The following is a 21149-nucleotide window of genomic DNA, read 5'->3' on the forward strand; positions in this document are numbered from 1 at the left end:
TGCATATTTGCTCTGTACCTCTGTAAATGATCAGCCTTACTATGTAATTAAGAATGATTTTTCTTTGAGAATAGTTTTGATCAAACGTGAAGAGTACAGGGCATGAAAATCCATGCCTTAGTGGCAAATTCTGTATTAATCTAGTTTCGACAGGACACTCCTTCATGTTTCTCAACGCTATCACTAGGTCACTGCACAGACGTGAATAAGTCACTACCTAACTCTGTGATTTCGTTCATCTTTTGATAATGAGAAATAGTTTTAACAAGCATATTTTCTGTAAATGTATGAATCAGCCACATGAAGCTTTTCAGTATTTAATTTTCAACTCCAATATGAACATAGGATAAAAGGTCTGCAATAATATTGATGCATATTGGCTTTAAGAGATGGTAATAGTTTAATTCATTTTGAACTTGTACAGCATTTGGAAGATTTTCCTCATTATGTAGAGTATGGACATCTACAATATAAATTACAAAGGAGATAATATGGCTGTGCCTTTATAAGCAAGGACACTTTTACATTGGGAACAGAGCAAGAATTGAATTTTATGTAAAGGTTTTAGAGAACATTGTTATAAGACAATGTGTGTGGTCATAGTGCAGTAAAACCAATATATCCGAGAAAATAGGAGAATATGTCCAAATAAGTAAACAGTTATTGGTAATATGATTTTATTCATGTTTCAAAGAAGCTTTCACATGCATTCTTTACTTTACCACCTGTATGGCATTTCTATAACTTAACAACATTAATTTATTCTTCCTTTTTCAGTGTGTGTGTGTGTATGCGTGTGTGTGTGTGTGTGTGTGTGTGTGTGTGTGTGTGTGTGTTGGTGGATAAAAATTGACCCGGTCTTATTTCAGATTTATTACCTCAAAATATTTAGTATTTGAGCGATAATATGGGAAAGGCTTTTAGAGAAATGAGGATAGATAGATAGATAGATAGACATATAGACAGAGATAGAGATAGATGCATACATACATACATACATACATACATACATACAATGATGACAGATAGGAAATCCAGTTATTCAAGTATATGTATTTAGTTAAAGCTGCATAGAATCTTTGCAACTCAATTTTGTCATGAATAAAATATCAGTGTAATATCAAATTCAAGAGGTATATCCAAGGTCAGGATCAAATATAATTAATTCTGGCACATACTCTGACACATTCCAGTTACCAATTTATTTTCGTACCACTATTTTCTCTTTCCTGTAGGACCTGAAAAAACATTCTAGGCTTGTTTCTTCTGTTCACTATGAAATATCATCAGAATGTTTTCTGATATTCTTTCCTCCTATGTACACTTGTTATAAATGCTGATGCCTAGAATGCAATTTTTAAGGAAATCTGAGGAATTAAAGAGATGGAAAATGTCTTGTAAGTAAGCTAAATATAGGCTATTTATTGTTATTCCAATGGATAAAATCAACCTACAGGGAATAAAAATAAGTTATTGGATTTATTTTTACCTAAGAAAAATTGTTCTCTCTACTTGAGACCCTGAAATTTCCAAGGCTGTTACTCAAGAGTTCAATATGCTTCAATGTCAGATTCAGGGGTCCTTTAAATGATGTCCCATGACAGGATATTAGAACAATGCAACATGAGTAATAAAAAATTCTCATCTTAGAACAAAAAAAAAGTGTTCATCTGGCAGTCATGATACATAGCATCAAATACCAGATATGATGTGACATTAATTATTTGTTTTCTGTGCTGATTTTTTACACCTTTAGAGTGGAATAATACTAACTACCTCATGGTAAATTCATCACAGAGAGCCTTATATAAAATGTATGTGGTAAGAGTGATCATAATTTTATTGGTAATTTCAAATATTATATTTTTTTCTTGTCAATCATTAAAATACTAATATAAATGGTATCCTATGGAAAATGGTATAATATGTGATACATTGAATCCAAATGGCATTTATGGAAAAAAATTGCTCTCCCACTCTTTCCTTTGCAATTTTTCGGAGGCCACACTTTATACAAAGGTCAATTGCACTGCACATATCCTGGTCCTTGTTGTAGGTTGCAAACATGAAATAATTTAGGTACACTTATATTCTACTTCTGAATTTTTGATGGGAGTAAATACATACATATATATTTATTATATAATAAAACTTACCATTTTATTTTTAAGTGTACATTCCAATGACATTAATGAAACTCATATTATTGCTTAATCATTACCATCATCATCCCCAAAATTATATCTCGCCCAACTGTAACTCTACACCCATTAAGTATTAACTCCCCATTTCTCCTTCCTCTCAGGCCCTCTTAACCCCCATTCCACTTTCATTTCTGTGAATTTGATTACTCTGGGTACCTTGTATATGTTAAACCATGCATATGGCTTCCTTTGATTGGTTTATTTTACTTAGTATAATATCTGGATTCTTCATTTATCTTGTAGCATATAACAGAATTTTCTTCCTTTTAAAAAGCGAATGATTATATATATATATATATGCATTAAATATTCAGATTATGCTACTATATAATATATTATGCTATTATATAATATATAATTATTATATAATCATATATACTATATAATGTAATATTATATAATAAATTATATATTATAATTATATTATAACAATATATATTATATAATTGGTATCATATATATTAGCAAATATATAATATTTATAGCATATATAATGGCATAATATATAATACGATATATGTTATATGTTATATATTATATATATGATGCTATTATATAATACTATATATAATATGCATATATATTATACATATATATACATATACACACACACACACACACATGCTGTATTTTGTTTGTTCATTTTTTGTCTATCAGTGGGCACTTTTGTTGCTTACACTTTGTAGTTATTGTGAATAAAGCTGCTATAAACATGGGTGTACAAATATCTATTCTAGACTCTAATTGCATTTCTCTTGGACATGTACTCAGAAGTGGTATTGTTCTATCATATGGTAATTCTATTAAAATTGATAATAAGGGCTACTGCTTATATTGTCTATGAACTACTGCTCTGGATTTGTGATGGATACTACATGAGTCGGCTCTTAACTATACCATATTCTGGAATATGATTGATAATAATTATGATACTCTATGATAAAATATATAAGAAATGTCTATAAACATATGGTTATTGGGAAACTCTAGCAGATTTATGGAACCTGCCATGACTATGGTGTATAGATATTAAGTTGAAGAGTCGACCTTAACCGTATCATTCAGAAGGAAGAAGAGAAGATTTTGTATCATTGGTACTTGACATCAAGTATTCATTCACAATTTCAGAACATGTGAACCAAATAGTGTTACCTGACTTCAGGGATGTTTTATTTGATATTACTATGCAAAGATGACTCAAGAAATAAATATTATTCCTCAACATAAGCTGATAGGCTGCTGCAGTTTTAGAAGTAAGTCTTAGATATAAAAGAAAAATGATCCTTTATGGGTCGCAAACATTATTCTTAAAATAACTGTACAATGTATGCATTTATGTTGATTTTATGTGCATGCATTTTGAATAAGCATATGATTTTGGCAATACTTGTGTATGTTTACGTAAGCTAAATGTATGTATCCTGATAAATTCTTAGTGAATATATGTTTTTTTAATGACATTAAAGGTTTCTTAGAAAAGATTTAGGCTACTAATGCTTGCATCTTCAAATTTTAATCTCTAGGTCAAAAAATAATTTGTTGTGTTTTTTTTTTTTTTACAAAATAGAAACATTCAGTTATTTACTTATGCACTGTAAGATTTTAGATACTGCACAACTAAAAAAAAAAAGCTTCATATTCTGTGATTGACTGACTTTTCTATCTGCCTTCAGGAAAATTGCATCAAGGCCCCATGGAAAATTATACTCAAACATCAACTGATTTCATTTTATTGGGGTTGTTTCCACCATCAAGAATAGGCCTGCTCCTTTTTATTCTCATTGTCCTCATTTTTCTAATGGCTCTGTTTGGCAACCTGTCCATGATTCTACTCATCTTCCTAGACACCCGTCTACACACACCCATGTATTTCTTACTTAGTCAGCTCTCCCTCATTGACCTAAATTACATCTCCACTATAGTTCCCAAGATGGCTTTCAATTTTGTGTTTGGAAACAAGTCTATCTCCTTCATTGGGTGTGGTTTTCAGAGCTTCTTCTTCTTGACTTTAGGAGGGGCAGAAGCATTGCTCTTGACATCTATGGCTTATGATCGTTATGTGGCTATTTGCTTTCCTCTTCACTATCCCATTCGTATGAGCAAAAAAGTGTGTGTGTTGATGATAACAGGATCTTGGATAATGGGCTCAATCAACTCCTGTGCCCACACTGTATATGCCCTCCATATCCCTTATTGTCGATCCAGGTCCATCAACCATTTCTTCTGTGATGTTCCAGCCATGTTGACTCTGGCTTGCATGGACACTTGGGTCTATGAGTACACAGTGTTTGTGAGTACCACCCTCTTCCTTGTGTTTCCTTTCATTGGCATTGCATGTTCCTATGGCCGAGTTCTCCTTGCCATCTGCCGCATGCACTCAACAGAAGGGAGGAAGAGGGCCTATTCGACCTGCAGCACACACCTCACAGTGGTAACTTTATGCTATGTACCTTTTGCTTACACTTACCTACGCCCAAGATCGCTGAGATCTCCAGCAGAGGACAAGGTTCTGGCTGTCTTCTACACCATTCTGACCCCAATGCTCAACCCTATCATTTACAGCCTGCGAAACAAGGAGGTGATGGGAGCCCTGAGAAGAATGATTCAGAGAATCTGCTTTTTGAAAATGTAGACAAAGCTTTTTGCATATGTACCCAAGACTTGGTATAAGTCCCTTCATCAGTGTACAGTAATTGTAAAATATTATTTTATTCTTGGATCACAAGGACTAGAATCACAAGAAAGTCACCTCATGTCTGGACAAAATTGTCTCTCAAACATATATGTAATTTTAAGCCTTCTCTTTTTTATCTTTATGATGCTTTTTCTCATGACTTTCAAATGCACTCATTTTTTGCTAATAGGTTCCCAATGAAAATGGTTCTTTTTCATGTGGAAATGAACATGGAAACTGTTAAATGAAGCTGTCATTCAGCATAACAGTTCTACTATTTTACATTTATTTTCCAAAATATATAAAGAGAAAAATAAATGTTTCTTGAATGTCTAGATCTAAATAATGTCAGAAACCGTCTTGTTCTTCCCATTGTAGACTCAATGACTTATCTATGTATGTTACCTTTTTTTTTTTTCCACTATATGCTAACTTGGCTTTAGAAAGATGTAGGTGAGACTTCATCAGGGATTCTAAAGTCCTAGACCATCCTGAATAAACTATAACAAGTTTATGCTTCTTTTATGGAAGTGAATCCTAGGAAAATGATTTCATCTCAGGTATCCCTCAAAATCAAGTATTAAGACTTGGATGTGCCATAAGAGATGAAGAAACTTTGAGGTTAGTTATAATCTGAGTGGATCAAAAGTTGAGTGTAGCTATTAGGAATTAGGGGGTTCGAGGACATTCCCATTACCACCCCCGACACTTATCACATACTCAGTAGTCACTGCTATCCTTGTATTCGCTCATGCCTCTCATAGGTTATTTTATTTCCCATTCGCTACATTTCAAAGTTTTACCGGAATAAGTTGGGGGAATATCAACTTCTATACGCCAATTCTAGTCATTGATAAATCACTTTTCTAAACACGTCCCGCTATTAATCTAATAAAAACTCTCAGCTCAAGTGAACTTCCTGTTCAAGTAGATTGCTAACACTTCTCATCATTGGTAAGTGAAGAAACGCTCTTTATTTTCTCAGGTTTGGTAGAGAGGAGGTAGGTCATACCCTGCATAATTTATGGGGCACAGCACAAAATGAAAGCATGAGGCCTCTTTTTCAAAAGCAGAAAGGGTGCCATCCTCTGTGCTAAAATATGAAGACTTTTTTCTTCAAAATTAATTTCTTATCTATTAAATGCAATACAAGTGACAAACAGTATTTTGTGCCATAATTTTAAATATAATAAATAGTAATACATTGTTTTGTGATGTCATCATTGGTAACATTTTTTGCCTCATTTTTCTCCAAATTAATTTCATCAAAATTTATGCTTTTAGGTACTTCATTTTTCTATCCATACAGTTGAATGTGCTGTTAGTCACTGGTGGAAAATTCAAGGCGGCAATTAATTTTTGACAATTTTTAATTTGAGAAGAGTCATTATGAGTATGTTATTGGAGGTGTTTGGAGTATTTATAAGTGGTCACAGCAGTGGGGTATGTGCTTGCACAGGAGCATATATTCCCAAGGGGAATAATCTGATACATTATATCCAAATGCAAATTTTAGTACATGTAGAGTTGATGTTTCTTCAGGAAAATTTTTTTCTAATAAAGTTCTCTAATAAATCAATTTCAATCCATCAATTGATATGTAAATCTGAATTTGCTTTTAAATATATATTTAATAACTGTCACTTTAATGAAACTTTCAAATTTCTGGTAATTTGTGGACTTTGTAAAAGATAGTGGAAGTCACTTCATGCTTCCAATACTCATTTATTCATTTTATTACTGTATCTCCAAATACAAGGTAAATTACTGTGATCTTTTTTCATGTTTCTGAAATTTTATATGAAATTTTATTATTTCTATCAGTAATATTTCACATTAAATTTTAAATATTTTTAACATTGTTAAATTGCATTTCTGTTTCTGAACTTCTGGAAATTTTCTTTGCAATATTGCGGAAGTTTCTAAAACTATAAGTTTTGGATTATTTTATTAATTCTCGTAACTTCCCAATATGCTTTATTGCAATGGCAATGTGTGTACTTTTATTTGTGGTATTTCACTGACAAAGATTAGTACTACTAGTTAAGCTCCATTATCACTTCCTGTCCAGACACTCAGGCAAGATAGTAATTTTATCAATGACACAGGATGGGCTTTGAGGTGGAAGTGAAAGTCATCCCCTGCCCCCAGTGTGAGTCACTGCTATTGCCAGGCAGAGCTCCTTCTGTCTCCTGGCAGTGGACTCTTCCACCTCTGTGCTGCCTCTGCAGCTGCTGCTGTCATCACCGTCACCAGTCTCGTCCCAGTCCCAGAAGAGATACTCCCTTGGGTTTCTATGTGCCCTGGAAACGGATATACGTGTGTTCACGTATGAGGAGGCCAGGCATATTGCTCTGGGTGCATGCTGCTGAGCCCACCTGTGCAGGTACTGCTGCTGTGTCAAATTCACAAGCCAACGCTGCCGCCCAGCATCGTTCCTCTGCTCACGTGTACACCCAGATATAAAACTATGACGTTTTCAAGATGGCAGATATAGACCATTAAGCCAAGCAATAGCCCTTGGGAATATATGCTCCTGTGCAAGTGCACAGAACACATACTCATGAGGCCAGCCTGGAGAAAAGTAGAACAGTGAGTAGAAAGAGAATCTTATCATGCAAACCAGGAAAATGATGGGAATGCCTTCAGTTTTTCCCAGTGGTTATCACTGGAAATAATTTGAGGGAATGTGGAGTTGAACAGGGATGCCTAATATAAACTCCTTAACTATTTCAGGCAGTGAATTATGGAGGAAATCAGGACACCTTGATCTGTTGTTGGTCCTGATATCATGGCCTAACAAAATTTACACCATGTCTCTGGACTTAGATTTCTGAAAAGCAAATGAAGGCATGGTTGTTTTTACTATCAGTAAATGCTGTGTAAGTGGCAGAATAATTATTCTACATTTTTAGATCCTTGACTGAGACACCTCCTTCAACAACAACAACAACAACAACAACAAGAGATTAACAGGTAAAACCAAAGTTTAATACACATTGTACGTTGTGTGTATGGAGAGATCCAGAAGAAAATGAGTAACTGCCTGAAATTGACTAAGCCATTATTTTAAAAACCTTTCTCAGATAAAGGCAAAAGATGTGGGGGGATTGGGAAGGCCAGTTATGGTAGGTTACCAGAAAAGGGAGGGTAAGCAACAGTATGGTTGTTGTGCAAATTTAAGTCACTGGCTTCTCCACTGAGAAGAGTTTCTAGAGATTTGTCCATCCTTCACTTCCTAGTACAGAGAGGAAGACAATCGTACAAATGAAAATGCCCCTTAAAAACATATATGTGTCTTACAAAAGGGTAACTCTAGTGTTCAGTTTTTTCCCTTGTCCCCTGTTTCTTACAAACAATAAGTCTAAAATCATCTGAAATAGACTCTCAGTCTAAAGGTCTCTTTTGGCCAGCAAAAGAGCAGATGCAGGATTAAAGCAAGAGATGGCTAATGTCCGGGAAAAGACAAGAGCCCCGAATAAGGATTCTTGCCCCACATTATTCAGATTAGAAGGCTCACAAACATGATGGACATGCACAAAGAGACAAACAAACTGGGAACATTAACGTGGAGACTTGAGGGAAGAAGGGGGTTTTGAAGACATATAGTGTTTGGGGTTCATGTCAATACAAAACAAAATCCTGGCACCAGGCAGATGGGTAGATGGTTGTTAACAGCAGACAGGAGGCGCCCTGTCTGTTCTCTTTGTCAGCCTAGGGGATGAGACAGATAGGGGGAATAACCTCAGGGATAGCAAGGTACCTCTTCTTTTGTTAACCATCTCAGCTCTGGGCTGCTTTGCCTGCAGTGCAGTGGTCCATAGTCCAATTCACCAGTTTACCTAACCTGGCCCTACTCTCCTGTGAAAGCAGCTTTTCTGCTATAGTACTAAGTTGAGGGTGGTTCTACCCTGAACATCTAATCTTGTTTATTTCATATAGCTATGTATTGGGCACCTTTGTGCCTTTTCTATTTCAGGTCTTTGCCTCTCCCTCTCTATATTGGGGGCTCTGCACCCCCTCTGTATTTTGGGGTGCCTTCATACCTCTCTATTCCTGACACCTTTGTGCATCCCTATTCTTGGGGTTTCTTTTACCCCCTTATTTTTGGAGTGCCAGTCTGGTTTACCCAAATTCAGGTGTGAGCATCTTATGACTTTGTATTTCTGTATGTCTTGTTAACACATTGGTGCAAACCCAGGAGATTCCTAAGCTTATCCTCCAGTTCCCTCTTTTTGTTTTCCTTGGTTCTTTTAGCTTCATGTTTGAGGACAGTCATGTGGAGCTCCTGGTCCTTCTTTTGTTTTCAGGTGACTTAAGAGTGATTCTGCAAAGACATAAAAGGAGACACAGTAGAAGGATTCTGCTCCCCAGAGTCTTCCAGAATTTGAGATGGGTGCCAGCCATGAAGGAGAAAGGATTTAGGTAGTGCCACATTTCCCAGGAGTCAGCCCATTCATTCTTAAGCTGATCCTCTGTATATTGTAGCTGTTGGCACAAAGTCATAAATAAATCTTCTATATTGTCCGAGAGGTGGGAAGAAAAGATACTGTGAAGGTGTGTCTGGACAGTATCCCAAGACTGGGAGTGATTATGAGAAATGCCAGCCATGCAGATATGCTGGTAGTTAGGGTCACAGTGCAGTTTAAAGTGGAGGAACAAAGACTCCTGTTTCTTTCCAATAAATTTTGCTGCAACCTCAAGAGCTTTGATAGGGGCCAAAAAACGTGTTTATTAATGGCAGTCTGGCTTACAAATTTTTTGGTGGTGTTGACCATAAATTTATTAAGGACTGGGCTGTCTGGATAGTATGTTGCAGGCTATTTCCAGCTACAGTGGCAGAGGCAATAACACCTACTGCTATGAGGATGCCCATGATCAACAGGCCAACAAATTTCTTTTGCCTTGCAGCAGAGTGCCAGCGTTGAACAAGTTGGAAAGCGTGCCAATCCTGATGGATGCATATAGTGCTCAGAACTATTAACAGGAACCCAGGTTGAGATGTGCTAAGCACTAATAAGGAGGAGATGTTTAATTGGGTGATGTTATCATTACTTACGCAGGACATAAACCAGCCCTGAGAGGTTGAGATACTATAATTAGTTCCTGGTTGTCAGATCTGTAAGGTAGAGGTAGCAAAGAGAACATAGGGAAAATGGATGCAAATAGTGGTCCACATAAATTGTCTATTGTGCAGGGAGGTCCAAGTTAGGTTTATATGTTATTTTACATTAATTTCACCGTGGCTAATAATATGAGTGAAGACAGGAAGACTAGATTCCAAAGATTAACAAGGTAAGGTCCTTTTAATTTTCCTTTATGTGCAGAAATCATAGGGCCAGGCAAGCCTCTGTTTTTCCAAAAAATATCCTCCCCACTAGGCTGGCCAAAGGATATGGTCTTATTAGAATATTTTGTTTCAAAATGTCTTCTAGAACCCCTGTCAATAATAGTCCAATTACTCCAGTGAAGATTATGCTCAGTTTCTTCATTACAGGTTGTCCAGGGGATAATATTTCAGGGGTGGTCTGAATATTTGAGTCTAGAGCAGGCTATAACATTAGGAGAATTAGATATGTTTGTTTTTTGAGGTATATCCATGCTTGTGGCTCTGAAAAAGGCTTTGTAGAGGTTTTGGGCTGTGCATGTAAAAGCCAGTTGATTTTTAGTTTAAGACGAGCAGATAAGTTTTTGAGTTTAGTAACACAGATAGGAGGTGCTGAAGTAAGCCACCATTGAGGTCTTGGCATAGAAAGCCTATGCTCTTGTTCAGTTTGGAATGACAGGTTAAGAGCAGCTCCTTCCATGAACTCAGTGTCATTATTGCTAATAGGAATATCTCAGTCCAGGAGTGTTAGGCTGTCAAATATGGGTGGGTTAAGAAGATGAACCCAATATGAATATTGAGCTTGGCCTGGACAGATGAGGGCAAGCGTATAATCAGGCCTACACATATTGAATGTTTGTTAATGACAGAAATCATGGCCAATAGATGTGAATTAGGCTTACCTGTATCGAATTTCTATCAATGATGGAGATCATGACCATCAGGTGTGAGTCCGGGGTATATGCAATACCATTGTGCTGTAAGAGGGTGCCAGCCTGGTTAGACAGGTGTTTAAGGCTTTCCCATGTTATATCAGGGGCAAGAACTTGCCTTTGTAGAGTGGCTTCAGGATCGGGAGTCCATGAAGAGGTTTCTTCCACCTTGAAGAAAGAGGCCAGTACCCACTCACTCAAAGAGTCATTATCTGGAAGTCTTGGTTTACTGGAAGATATTCTTGGGGTCTCCATGATGTCGTTGTAAGGCTTTACCAAAAGTGACAGAACCCACAAAAGTCCAGAATCTGAAAGAACACAAGCATATCCTTGACCCTAGGTGAGAAGTTTAGTGGGCCCCGTCCTGTGGGTCCCCCTTCAGGGGTTTCACATAGCACCATAGGGTGAGAGGGTTTATCTTATTTTGAAGAATGTCACTCAGCTGCAGTTAGTCCTTGAGTGTTGAGATTTAAAAAGTTAAGAGTTATCTTAGCAAGATCAAGAAGGAGCTGAGGTTGTAATGAAGACAGGGGTATCTCCCCCTTTTTGCTTTTTAACATGTTTTTGAGCATATCATGTTCTCATTTTACAATTGTTTGGCCTTGTGGATTATAAGGAATGGGTAATTCCACCAAGGCTTAAGCAAAACAGCTTAAAAGGGCATGTTGTACTGTTGTTTTACCCTTTTTGTTAAAATTATATTTATTTATTTACTTATTTATTCATTACCATTAACAAAAATGTATATTCTGTGGTTGTTGCAGGATGGACTAATTTTATTTTTGCCCAACAGTAACTTACATAGTGATCATTGGCCATTGAGGAAGGGGTCTAAAGGGACAAAGTCAATGTCTATTCCCCTGTCTTTTTCAGTAATGTCCACATAAATATGTTTTAGCCATGTGGACATCCATTTGAGGCATACAATGGGCTAAGTAGAGTAAAATGGCTCCCATGTATCTTAGTAAAAGCCCTTTATATATTATCCATCCCTCATATGGCATAGGCTTTCATTCCTCTGTTAAACAGGAACAACACAAATGTGAAGGATTTGGAGGCTGGCATGAAGAGTATTGCCATCATTTTCCCAGCCTTTGGATGAAATGAGGAAGAATTGTAATCTTAACCCTGTGTACTTTTAAAATTCATTTATTTTAACCTTAATCCGTTTTGACCACACATAGAATTCCTTTTTAAAGATTTTCCTTCATGAAACTTCTACAACTTTTCTTTGAATTTTGATTTTGTCCCAAGCCATTTCTCTCCAAATAACCAGTATCATTTAGGACAAAATTACTTTCTTTTACTTTCAACAAAAATATATCTCCATGCCTTTCTTTCATATCTCCTACTTTCCTACATACAGAGTTGCTTTTGTTATTTTTATCACTTTCAATTACATTTAACCAATTGTGAATTATCTGTTACATCAGAAAAATGTTTAGGTGGTAAACTTATGACTCCATTAAGCATAAAGCATGGAATTAAATATTGTTAGTTTTTGTTGCCATAAGAAGTTAGAAGCATAAGCCTATGTATAATAAGCAATGTTTTAGCATTCCATTTAATTTGGAAGAGGTCTAAATGTCTGAAGAACTTAATTCAATTTATCATTTAAGCAAAAAGTTAAAGTTTTAGGTTATCAGAGAGGCTGAAAGCTATCTTAACAATTACCCATGAAAACTATGAGGCAAACAAAGTTAACCACTACTTTAAAGCATCCTTTTGTTAACAGACTGGAACAGAGATAGCATGAGATTATCTGGCCTTTAATAAACCTGAGTAGAATAAAGTTTTATATTTAATGCTGATAACTTTAAAGACAGATCCAACAACCAAATTAGTTTAAACACCGAATATGTTTCATTTACCATTTAAATCCTGGGAAATTTGTTAAAACCTTAGGAAGTTATTATAAAGCACATCCTAAATAGGAATACAGATCATCACAAATATAAAAACTTTATTTATTCAACCAAGGCGGCAATGAAAGACCCTAAAGGCAAATGTATAACATTATATAGTTGTTAGAGATACTTACCTCCTTTAACATCGAGAAGTTTTAACTAAGCATTCACAGACCTGATAAAGATAAAATCTAAAGTTTTGGTTTTCCAGCAGACAAAAGAGAAAGAAAAAAAAAAACAACCTTTGTTTACCTTGTCTTATCAAGAGCAGAACAGTCCAAGAAAACTGTCTTTTTTAACAGAGAGAAAAGCAGAATTTCAACCTTATACCAGTGTACTTTTAAAATTCCATTCATCTCAACCTTAATAGAATAAAGTTTTATAATTTAAAAGACATGCCTATCTTAACAGTATTTTATAGGTGTCCCCCTAAAGGATTACCATTGTTATTTTTTTTTTCCCCCGTGGAACCAGTAAGGAAATTTAAAGTTTAAGGAAGTGTGTTTTGCTATTTGACAGCCTGGGGAGGAGGAGTGATGTCTGAGGCATTGAAGAGTCAGATATGCAGCCGCACCCCAGGGGGTGAAAAAATGGGAGGAAGGGGAGAGAAGGCAGGAAAGGTGAGGAGCCACCAAGAGGCCTGAAGGCAGACAGAGGCACAGAGGGCAAAGAAAAGAGTTCACATGTTCCTAAAGCCTGTCAGCTCAGAGAGATGAGCAGATATCGATTTTTGTTTTGTTTTGTATTATTTGTTTTGTTTTGTTTTTGTTTTCCACTAGTGGAATTAGGCAGTCCATGTTGGGCCAGAGAAAACAGGGAAGTTCCCCAAAACAAAAGGAGTTTCAGCAGATGCTTGGGAATATTCCTTAAAACCTCCATCCTGAGGCAGACTAGCCAGAGACAATTGGCTCTAATTATCACAGTTATAAAGCCAGGAAATGAATGACAGAGAAACCCTCACATACAGTTAACCAGAGTGTATAGGAAGAAACAGTGAGAGAGAGAGAGTCCCCTGTATTAGGGATGCCCTCTGTAAAATACATCTCACTATTTCAGTGCATTGCTTTGCTGACAATGATTGGAAGCTGGGCTCGCTGCCTTGGTTGGGAATGCTCTGTGTCAGACAGTTGTTTAAAAGACACTGGAGTAGCAGCAGCAAAGTTCTGCACAGCTCTAGTTGTGCAAGCATCATGAAACTCTTGAGCACAGACAACATACTGGGCTGGGGTCCGAATGATGTTCTTTAGAGAGCCCCAGTCACAGGCACACATGGAACAAGCGCCACAAATATTTTCTAAAATACGGATTGTAAAAGGGCTGTAATGGACATACAGCTGAACTGATCTTTGCAATTATTTTACTATTGGAAAGAGCAGGCCTTCATGGCCCAATTGCCCATTTTGCCTGACAATGGGAAACCGCTGGAGTTTACCAGCCTTGTGGGAATTTTTAATGTACTTTTGCACTGGGGTAAGGACTTTATCAGAGCCAGTCAGTGAGGTTTTAAGAGGCTGGATATCCTCCCACCCTCTTGGGGGAGTATCTTCTGGCTGTAAAGGAGCCAGAGGCACAGGCTGACTATAGGGGGAATCGAGGTTTTTTCCTTCTTCTTAGATAACTTTATGTCTTTATATACATACATAGTCGGAGCTCAAAGGAGGAAGTGTAGAGCAGACAATGGACCAAGTGAGGATTATTTTAGGGGGGACATTGGCCCCTTTAGAATGCCTGGCATTTAATATTTTCTCTATTTGTTCCCACACTTCAAGGGCATAAGTTCCTTGTTCCGTGAACCAAGGGCAATTTTGTTGGATAGTCAGCAATAATTTAAGGAGAGCCTTAGAGTAGAGTAATACCTGCTGTCTCCCCTAGTGACTAAAGAATTCAAACATAGCGCTTTTGTTCAGGTGCTAGGGAGTCAGAGGGAGGGAGTTTCCCATTGGAAATCTCTCAAAAAGTTCCCAGGCAGTGAATCCTAATAGAGTTTCCCTTCATCCCTTACCTCATCAGGTAGAGACTGTACCCAATGTGGTTTTTTTTGTTTGTTTGTTTGTTTTGTTTTGTTTTTGTTTTCGTTGTTGTTTTTGTTTGAGCTCCTTTACTGTTTCCCGGTGTCCTGCAGTCCTCTTGTTGTACTGCTTGGCAACGTCAGCTCCCTGCCCATGTCAGCCCCAAATCCCCTTTCCTTCTGTCACATCAGGGTCACCATATGTTGTAGATTCTAAGTCTAAAGGTTTCTTTTGGCCAGCAAAAGAGCAGATGCAGGATTAAAGCAAGAGATGGCTAATGTCCGGGAAAAGACAAGCGCCCTGAATAAGGGTCCTTGCCCCACATTATTCAGATCAGAAGGCTTACAAACTTGATGGGCATGCACAAAGAGACAAACAAACTGGGAACATTAACGTGGAGACTTGAGGGAAGAAGGGGGTTTTGAAGACATATAGTGTTTGGGGTTCATGTCAATACAAAACAAAATCCTGGCACCAGGCAGATGGGTAGATGGTTGTTAACAGCAGACAGGAGGCGCCCTGTCTGTTCTCTTTGTCAGCCTAGGGGATGAGACAGATAGGGGGAATAACCTCAGGGATAGCAAGGTACCTCTTCTTTTGTTAACCATCTCAGCTCTGGGCTGCTTTGCCTGCAGTGCAGTGGTCCATAGTCCAATTCACCAGTTTACCTAACCTGGCCCTACTCTCCTGTGAAAGCAGCTTTTCTGCTATAGTACTAAGTTGAGGGTGGTTCTACCCTGAACATCTAATCTTGTTTATTTCATATAGCTATGTATTGGGCACCATTGTGCCATTTCTATTTCAGGTCTTTGCCTCTCCCTCTCTATATTGGGGGCTCTGCACCCCCTCTGTATTTTGGGGTGTCTTTGCACCTCTCTATTCCTGACACCTTTGTGCATCCCTATTCTTGGGGTGCCTTTGCCCCCCCCATTCTTGGGTACCAATCTGGTTTACCAAAGCTTGGGTGTGAGCATTTCGTGACTTTGTATTTCTGTATGCCTTGTTAACCCACTGGTGGATCATAAGCAAATACTGGGCACTCCACACTATCAGAAATGATCTTCTGGAAATCCTTTATTCCAATAGTCTTCTGGCTCATAACAAGTGAGGAAACTCCCACAAACATTGTGTCTGCACCTGTTGGTCATTCCTTCCTACAAGATCTTAACATTAGGAAGAGCCACAAAGAAAGAAGACAAATTATTCATGTCTTCTGCCAGTTTAACAATTGTTTATGGGGATATAATCCATATGACGTTTAAAGCTGGGCAATCATGCTTCTCAGGGGTAGAATTACCCATACTGTTCCTTCCCCACATGGTCCCTGACTTCGACTTTATGTCTTCTTTCAGTCATTTTAATTTTCAGTTAGGCATTAATTGTTATCTAATGTTTCTCTTTTATTATTTAATTGTTTCATAGTTCAGACTAGAAGTTGCAAATTTTAAAGAAAGTGACATCTAATTGGTTGATTTTATAATACACACTGTATGCATTGAGAGTTTTCCTATATAGTAAATTAAAAAAATTTCATTTTTGCAAACAGGAATGAGTATTCTTTTCTGCCTCTTTTTTAGGATGGTTATCTTTTTAACAAAATACAGTGTAGCAAATGTTGTCATAATATCAAACAAAAAAAATAATTACCTTCTTGTTGTAAGATTTAGTTTAATTCCCAGAACTCATTGTATCTGCCTTCAAAATATGGAGGAAAAAATGATAGCTGCTGTTCAAACCAAAATACTTTTCAATCGCCAAATATTTTTTTTTCTCTTATTCTGTTTTGGGTTGTTTTGTTATTCTTTGATATATATATATATATATATATATGCACATATGTATGAATAGATATATCTTTTGTTGCTGTTTTTGAATCACCAAATGTTTAGTGAGTACTTACTACGTAGTAGGATGTATGAAGTTGTATGGTTCACACAATTTGGGAACTGTTAAAAAGAGATACCAAGCCAAAAATAGTCACCTGTGCAGGCCCCATATCAGCAAGCCAAATAATCTAAATGTAGTTTCAACCTCTTCAAGGAATGTTATCTTAAATCAGTCAATCTGTAATTTTTTAGTCAGTAGTTGTGAGGCAATCTCTCTGAGAGACCCCTTAGTGTCCAAAGGAAATAAGGTAATCAGTCTTTCCTCGTCTAAGCCCCCTTCTGTGTATAAAAGCTCTCATTTTGTACAGTGCCTTAGACCTCCTTTCAGTTTGTTGGAAGGGATGCTGCCTGATGTATGAATCATCAAAGAAAGCCAACTTGATCTTTAAATTTACTTGGTTGTATTTTTTTAAGTTTATTTATTTATTTTTGAAAAAGAGAATGAGAGTGTGCACATGATGGGTGCACAAGTGAGGGAGGGGCAAATACAGAAGGATAAAGAGAATCCCAATCAGGCTCAGTGCTGTCATTGCAAAACCTGATGTGGGTGTCAATCCCATGAACGTTGAGATAATGACCTGAGCCCAAATCAAGGGTTGGACACTTAATCGACTGAGCTACCCAAGTGCCCCTATTTTGGCTTTCTTTTTCACAGAGGAACTGGTTATATTAAGCAGTTATCAAACATGAGCCATGCTGAGAAATTTACTATTAGAAAGTATAAATTTCCAATAATTAAAAAAGTAAATAATAGATAATACTAATAAATTACTCATACTAATTTAATAAAAATAATAAATTAACAAAAATTTCAAAACCACAGATGGTGATATCAAATACAGCCATTTAATTTCCTATTATCACTAGAAATTATGTGTTTTAAGGGTTTAGAATTCTGATGCAATCAAAGCTACTAGGGATTATAAGGGAATCAACTCTGAATGCAAGGAAAAGTTAGAAAGTTGTTAGAAAACTCATGAGGTGTGGATATAATTTTTGTTTAGAAAAAAGAAAGTAATTTTGTCTTAGAGTGAAACTATTACTTTCACAATTGGATAGAAGAGAAAGCATTGAGAAGAAATATTGTAAAAGTTTGGTCAAAAGTAACCTTGGGAAAGGAATTTTATGAGTCATAAATCTGGATACATTGAATTATTTTGTTAAGAGGGCTGTAAAAAGAAGTTTTAATATAAGTTTAATGCAAGTTTTATGTAAAACTAAACCTGACTTTATTTTTACCTCCTAAAGGAGAAGTTATATATAACTTGTTCTGCTATTAATAAATTTTACAACTATTTAGCTTTCTGTATTTCACTGTCTTTGTCACCACGGTTAGATGAATAACTGTTACCTCACTGTGACCTATACGATCTTATTTGACAAAATGTTTTAAACCTTTTGATTTTTTGGACAAACTTCCCCCAAATGACATTCTAAATAAAAATAAATTTTTGACTTCTAACTAATTGGTATTTATCAGAGGTTTCCGATACATCTCAAAAATGTTTCTTCTATCTCCTTATTTAAAAAAAAAATGGGGGGCGGGGTTACCTGAATCAGTCAGTTACTTAAGCCTTTGACTTGGGCTCTGATCATGATCTCACGGTTAGTGGTTTCAGTCCCACATCAGGCTCTGTGCTGACAGCTCAGAGCCTGGAGCCTGCTTCAGATTTTGTCTCCCCCTCGCTCTCTGCCCCTCCCCCACTCATGCTCTCTCTTTCCCTCTCTTTCTCTCTCTCAAAAATGAATAAACTAAAAAAAAATTAAAAAGGGGGATGTTAATCTAATTAGACTTGATATGTTACATTACATGGAAAGTACTCTCACATATAACGGAGTACTCAGTTTTCTTTATGTTGGGTTTGTACAGGCATATGTGATAAGTGTTTTAAAAATTATATAAAACTTCTTGAAATGCTGGTGTGATATTATCAATTACAATCCAGTTATTGTATTCAGATGTTGGATGTTACTAAATCAATCAAATTTTACTACCAACTGCATTTTAATAAACTCTTATTATTTTAATCATTTTCATTTACACAGAGATATTGCTTTACTCAGATGCTTTTGCAAAAGTGTTACTGCAAAAAGTTTTTGTCATGAAAGAAACTTTGGAAAGGACTTGACAAGTACCAGTTTCAATTAATTTTAAGGTCATAAAACTATTGGTAAGAATTTCCAGAACTAATAGAGAAATAAGAATCAAGCAGAATATGTATTCATTAAATGGGAATGAATAGGATGAGGAGAATGATTAAAATTTTACGACATTTTCTTTGAAATCATTGTCAGTTCCTTAATATTTTGTGTGTCAAGATTTAAGGAAATTTTTTTTTACTCTATCTATGACTAACAGTATTTGATAAAGTATACCTTTTAAAAGGAAGAAACTACTTGTGTTATCTCCCTACATGACCTCTCCAAAATTTAAAACTGTTGCATATTCTTGTCATGGCAGTATAGCTACTTACAAGTACTGCTACTTACAAGTTTAGCAAGAATCTGTTCTTCTTACAAGACACAATCAGAAAAAATCTGACTCTATTTCAAACCTTTGACTGGAAAGGTGTTGGTTGGTAGGTAATATCTGATGGCAAGTCTTTTGATTGGTTTCCTGGCCTTGGAGAATTTAAGATATCAAGGTGAGAGTCCTTACAAAAGTTCCAGGAATGCGACCTTAAAAAGACGTTACATGGTCAGGAACTGTTCTTGCTGGACTTAATATAAATATCAGGCCACATTTAACACACATAGGTTAGTTTTACTGTGATTATTTTTGATGGAAAAGTGAAATAATTGTAGAGGGAAAATTATATTTACACCACTGTAGATATATTCCAATCCTTTTAAATGTCTTTGAAGTTTTTTATATACCTTTAAACTCAACTTAGTTGAAAATTCTTCTCGTTCCTCAAATATTTGGCTAGGACTGCCCAAACTAACATTTCCACTTTACTCCCAACCTTTTGATATGAAATTACTAAAAACAAAGACATCCCTTAAATATTTTAGGAAAGGACTACACTGTGTTCTCCTCATGACCCTGGTGGCAGCCAAACTTCAGAGACGAGAAACATGTGCTTATATTTCACAGCTAAAGGAAGCTTTACTTGGTGTCTGTGCCTGTGCAAACACTGGAAACATACAAATCAAATTGGCAAGTCAGAGAAGTTGCTGACATCAGTGTAAAGGACTTCCTCCCAAGATGCCAGATCAAGGCTTCACATTTTAACTAAACATGAAACCCTTCCTTCTCCTCCTTCTTCCTCTTATCCCATTTATTCAGGCATTGGCTTGGACAGATAATGCTGACATCAATCTCTCTCAGGCCATTCTATAAGATACCCTTTAGACTGCTGTATTGTCATCAAAAATTCTGATCTGTTCATGATAATAGAGACACTTTGGTCCACTTTCCTGTCTTGGGTTAACAACTTCAAACTCAACCCCATGGAATCTTGTATCCAATCTTTGATAAAGACAGAAATTCAGGGAAAGTATAACCAGAATAAAGCTACATTTGTGCTCTACAGACCCTTACATTGTACTGGCCCCTATGGCTATCACTTTTCCAGTCTTGAGCCACAGATTCAAATGGGACTTGCCAGAACACATTCTTGATTCAAAACTAGCTTTGTTTGGTAGACCATTGCTCCTCTAGCTAAGAATAAATGTAAACGTGGCTGTGATGGGTCAGCCACCTTCCTTAACTCTTGAATATATCACAGAATCTGCTGCTGATACAATAGCTGTCAGATAACCATCCTTACATTTTCTGTCCAAAGTTGTTATTTTGATGGTGGGGAAGGGAGAGAGCAGGAGAGGGGCATATGGAGAGCTAGAGAGAGAATGTTACACAAGGCTCCACACCCAGCACAGAGCCCAACACAGGGCTGGATCTCATGCCCTTCAGATCATGACCTGAGCCAGAATCAAGAGTCAGATTCAGTTGTTCTTGATAAAGTAGTTCTGATTATCTTCTGGAAGAGCAGAGAGGTGTCTGTGCTGTGGCAAACACCTCCTGGTGCACCTGAATTAACACTTCTGGGAATGCTGACCTTCAGTTACATAAGATTATGAGCAAAATACTTGGTTTAAAATGGCAATCCTTCAGAGGGCACCTTCTATGACTTACTGGATTTTGATTGATTTTGGTCTTGGAAACCATGGGTCTGAAGTGCACTTCTAAACACTGGGAATTATCCTGCTTATAATAATGATAGCATTATCTTTGGTATGCTGCATTATCTCAAAAGATGTATTTATTTTTTAATTAATGTTTATTTATTTTTTTAGAGAGAGACACAGAGTGTGAGTGGGGGAAGGACAGAGAGGGAGGGAGACACAGAATCTGAAGCAGGCTCCAGGCTAAGCTGTCAGCACAGAGCCTGATTCAAACTCAGAAAACATGAGATCGTGACCTGAGC

At 36.7% G+C, this 21149-nt stretch overlaps 1 protein-coding gene across 1 annotated transcript; it reads left to right on the top strand.

Moving 5' to 3' along the window:
* The first annotated feature begins 3897 nt into the window (after positions 1-3897).
* On the top strand, positions 3898-4836 carry LOC102955178 (olfactory receptor 2L3). The gene has a single exon (XM_007092948.2). It carries the CDS (start codon positions 3898-3900, stop codon positions 4834-4836), a length of 939 nt encoding a protein of 312 aa, XP_007093010.2.
* The last annotated feature ends 16313 nt before the right edge of the window (positions 4837-21149 follow it).

Source organism: Panthera tigris, chromosome A1 (assembly GCF_018350195.1).
Source record: "Panthera tigris isolate Pti1 chromosome A1, P.tigris_Pti1_mat1.1, whole genome shotgun sequence".
NCBI classification, from domain to species: Eukaryota; Metazoa; Chordata; class Mammalia; order Carnivora; family Felidae; genus Panthera; species Panthera tigris.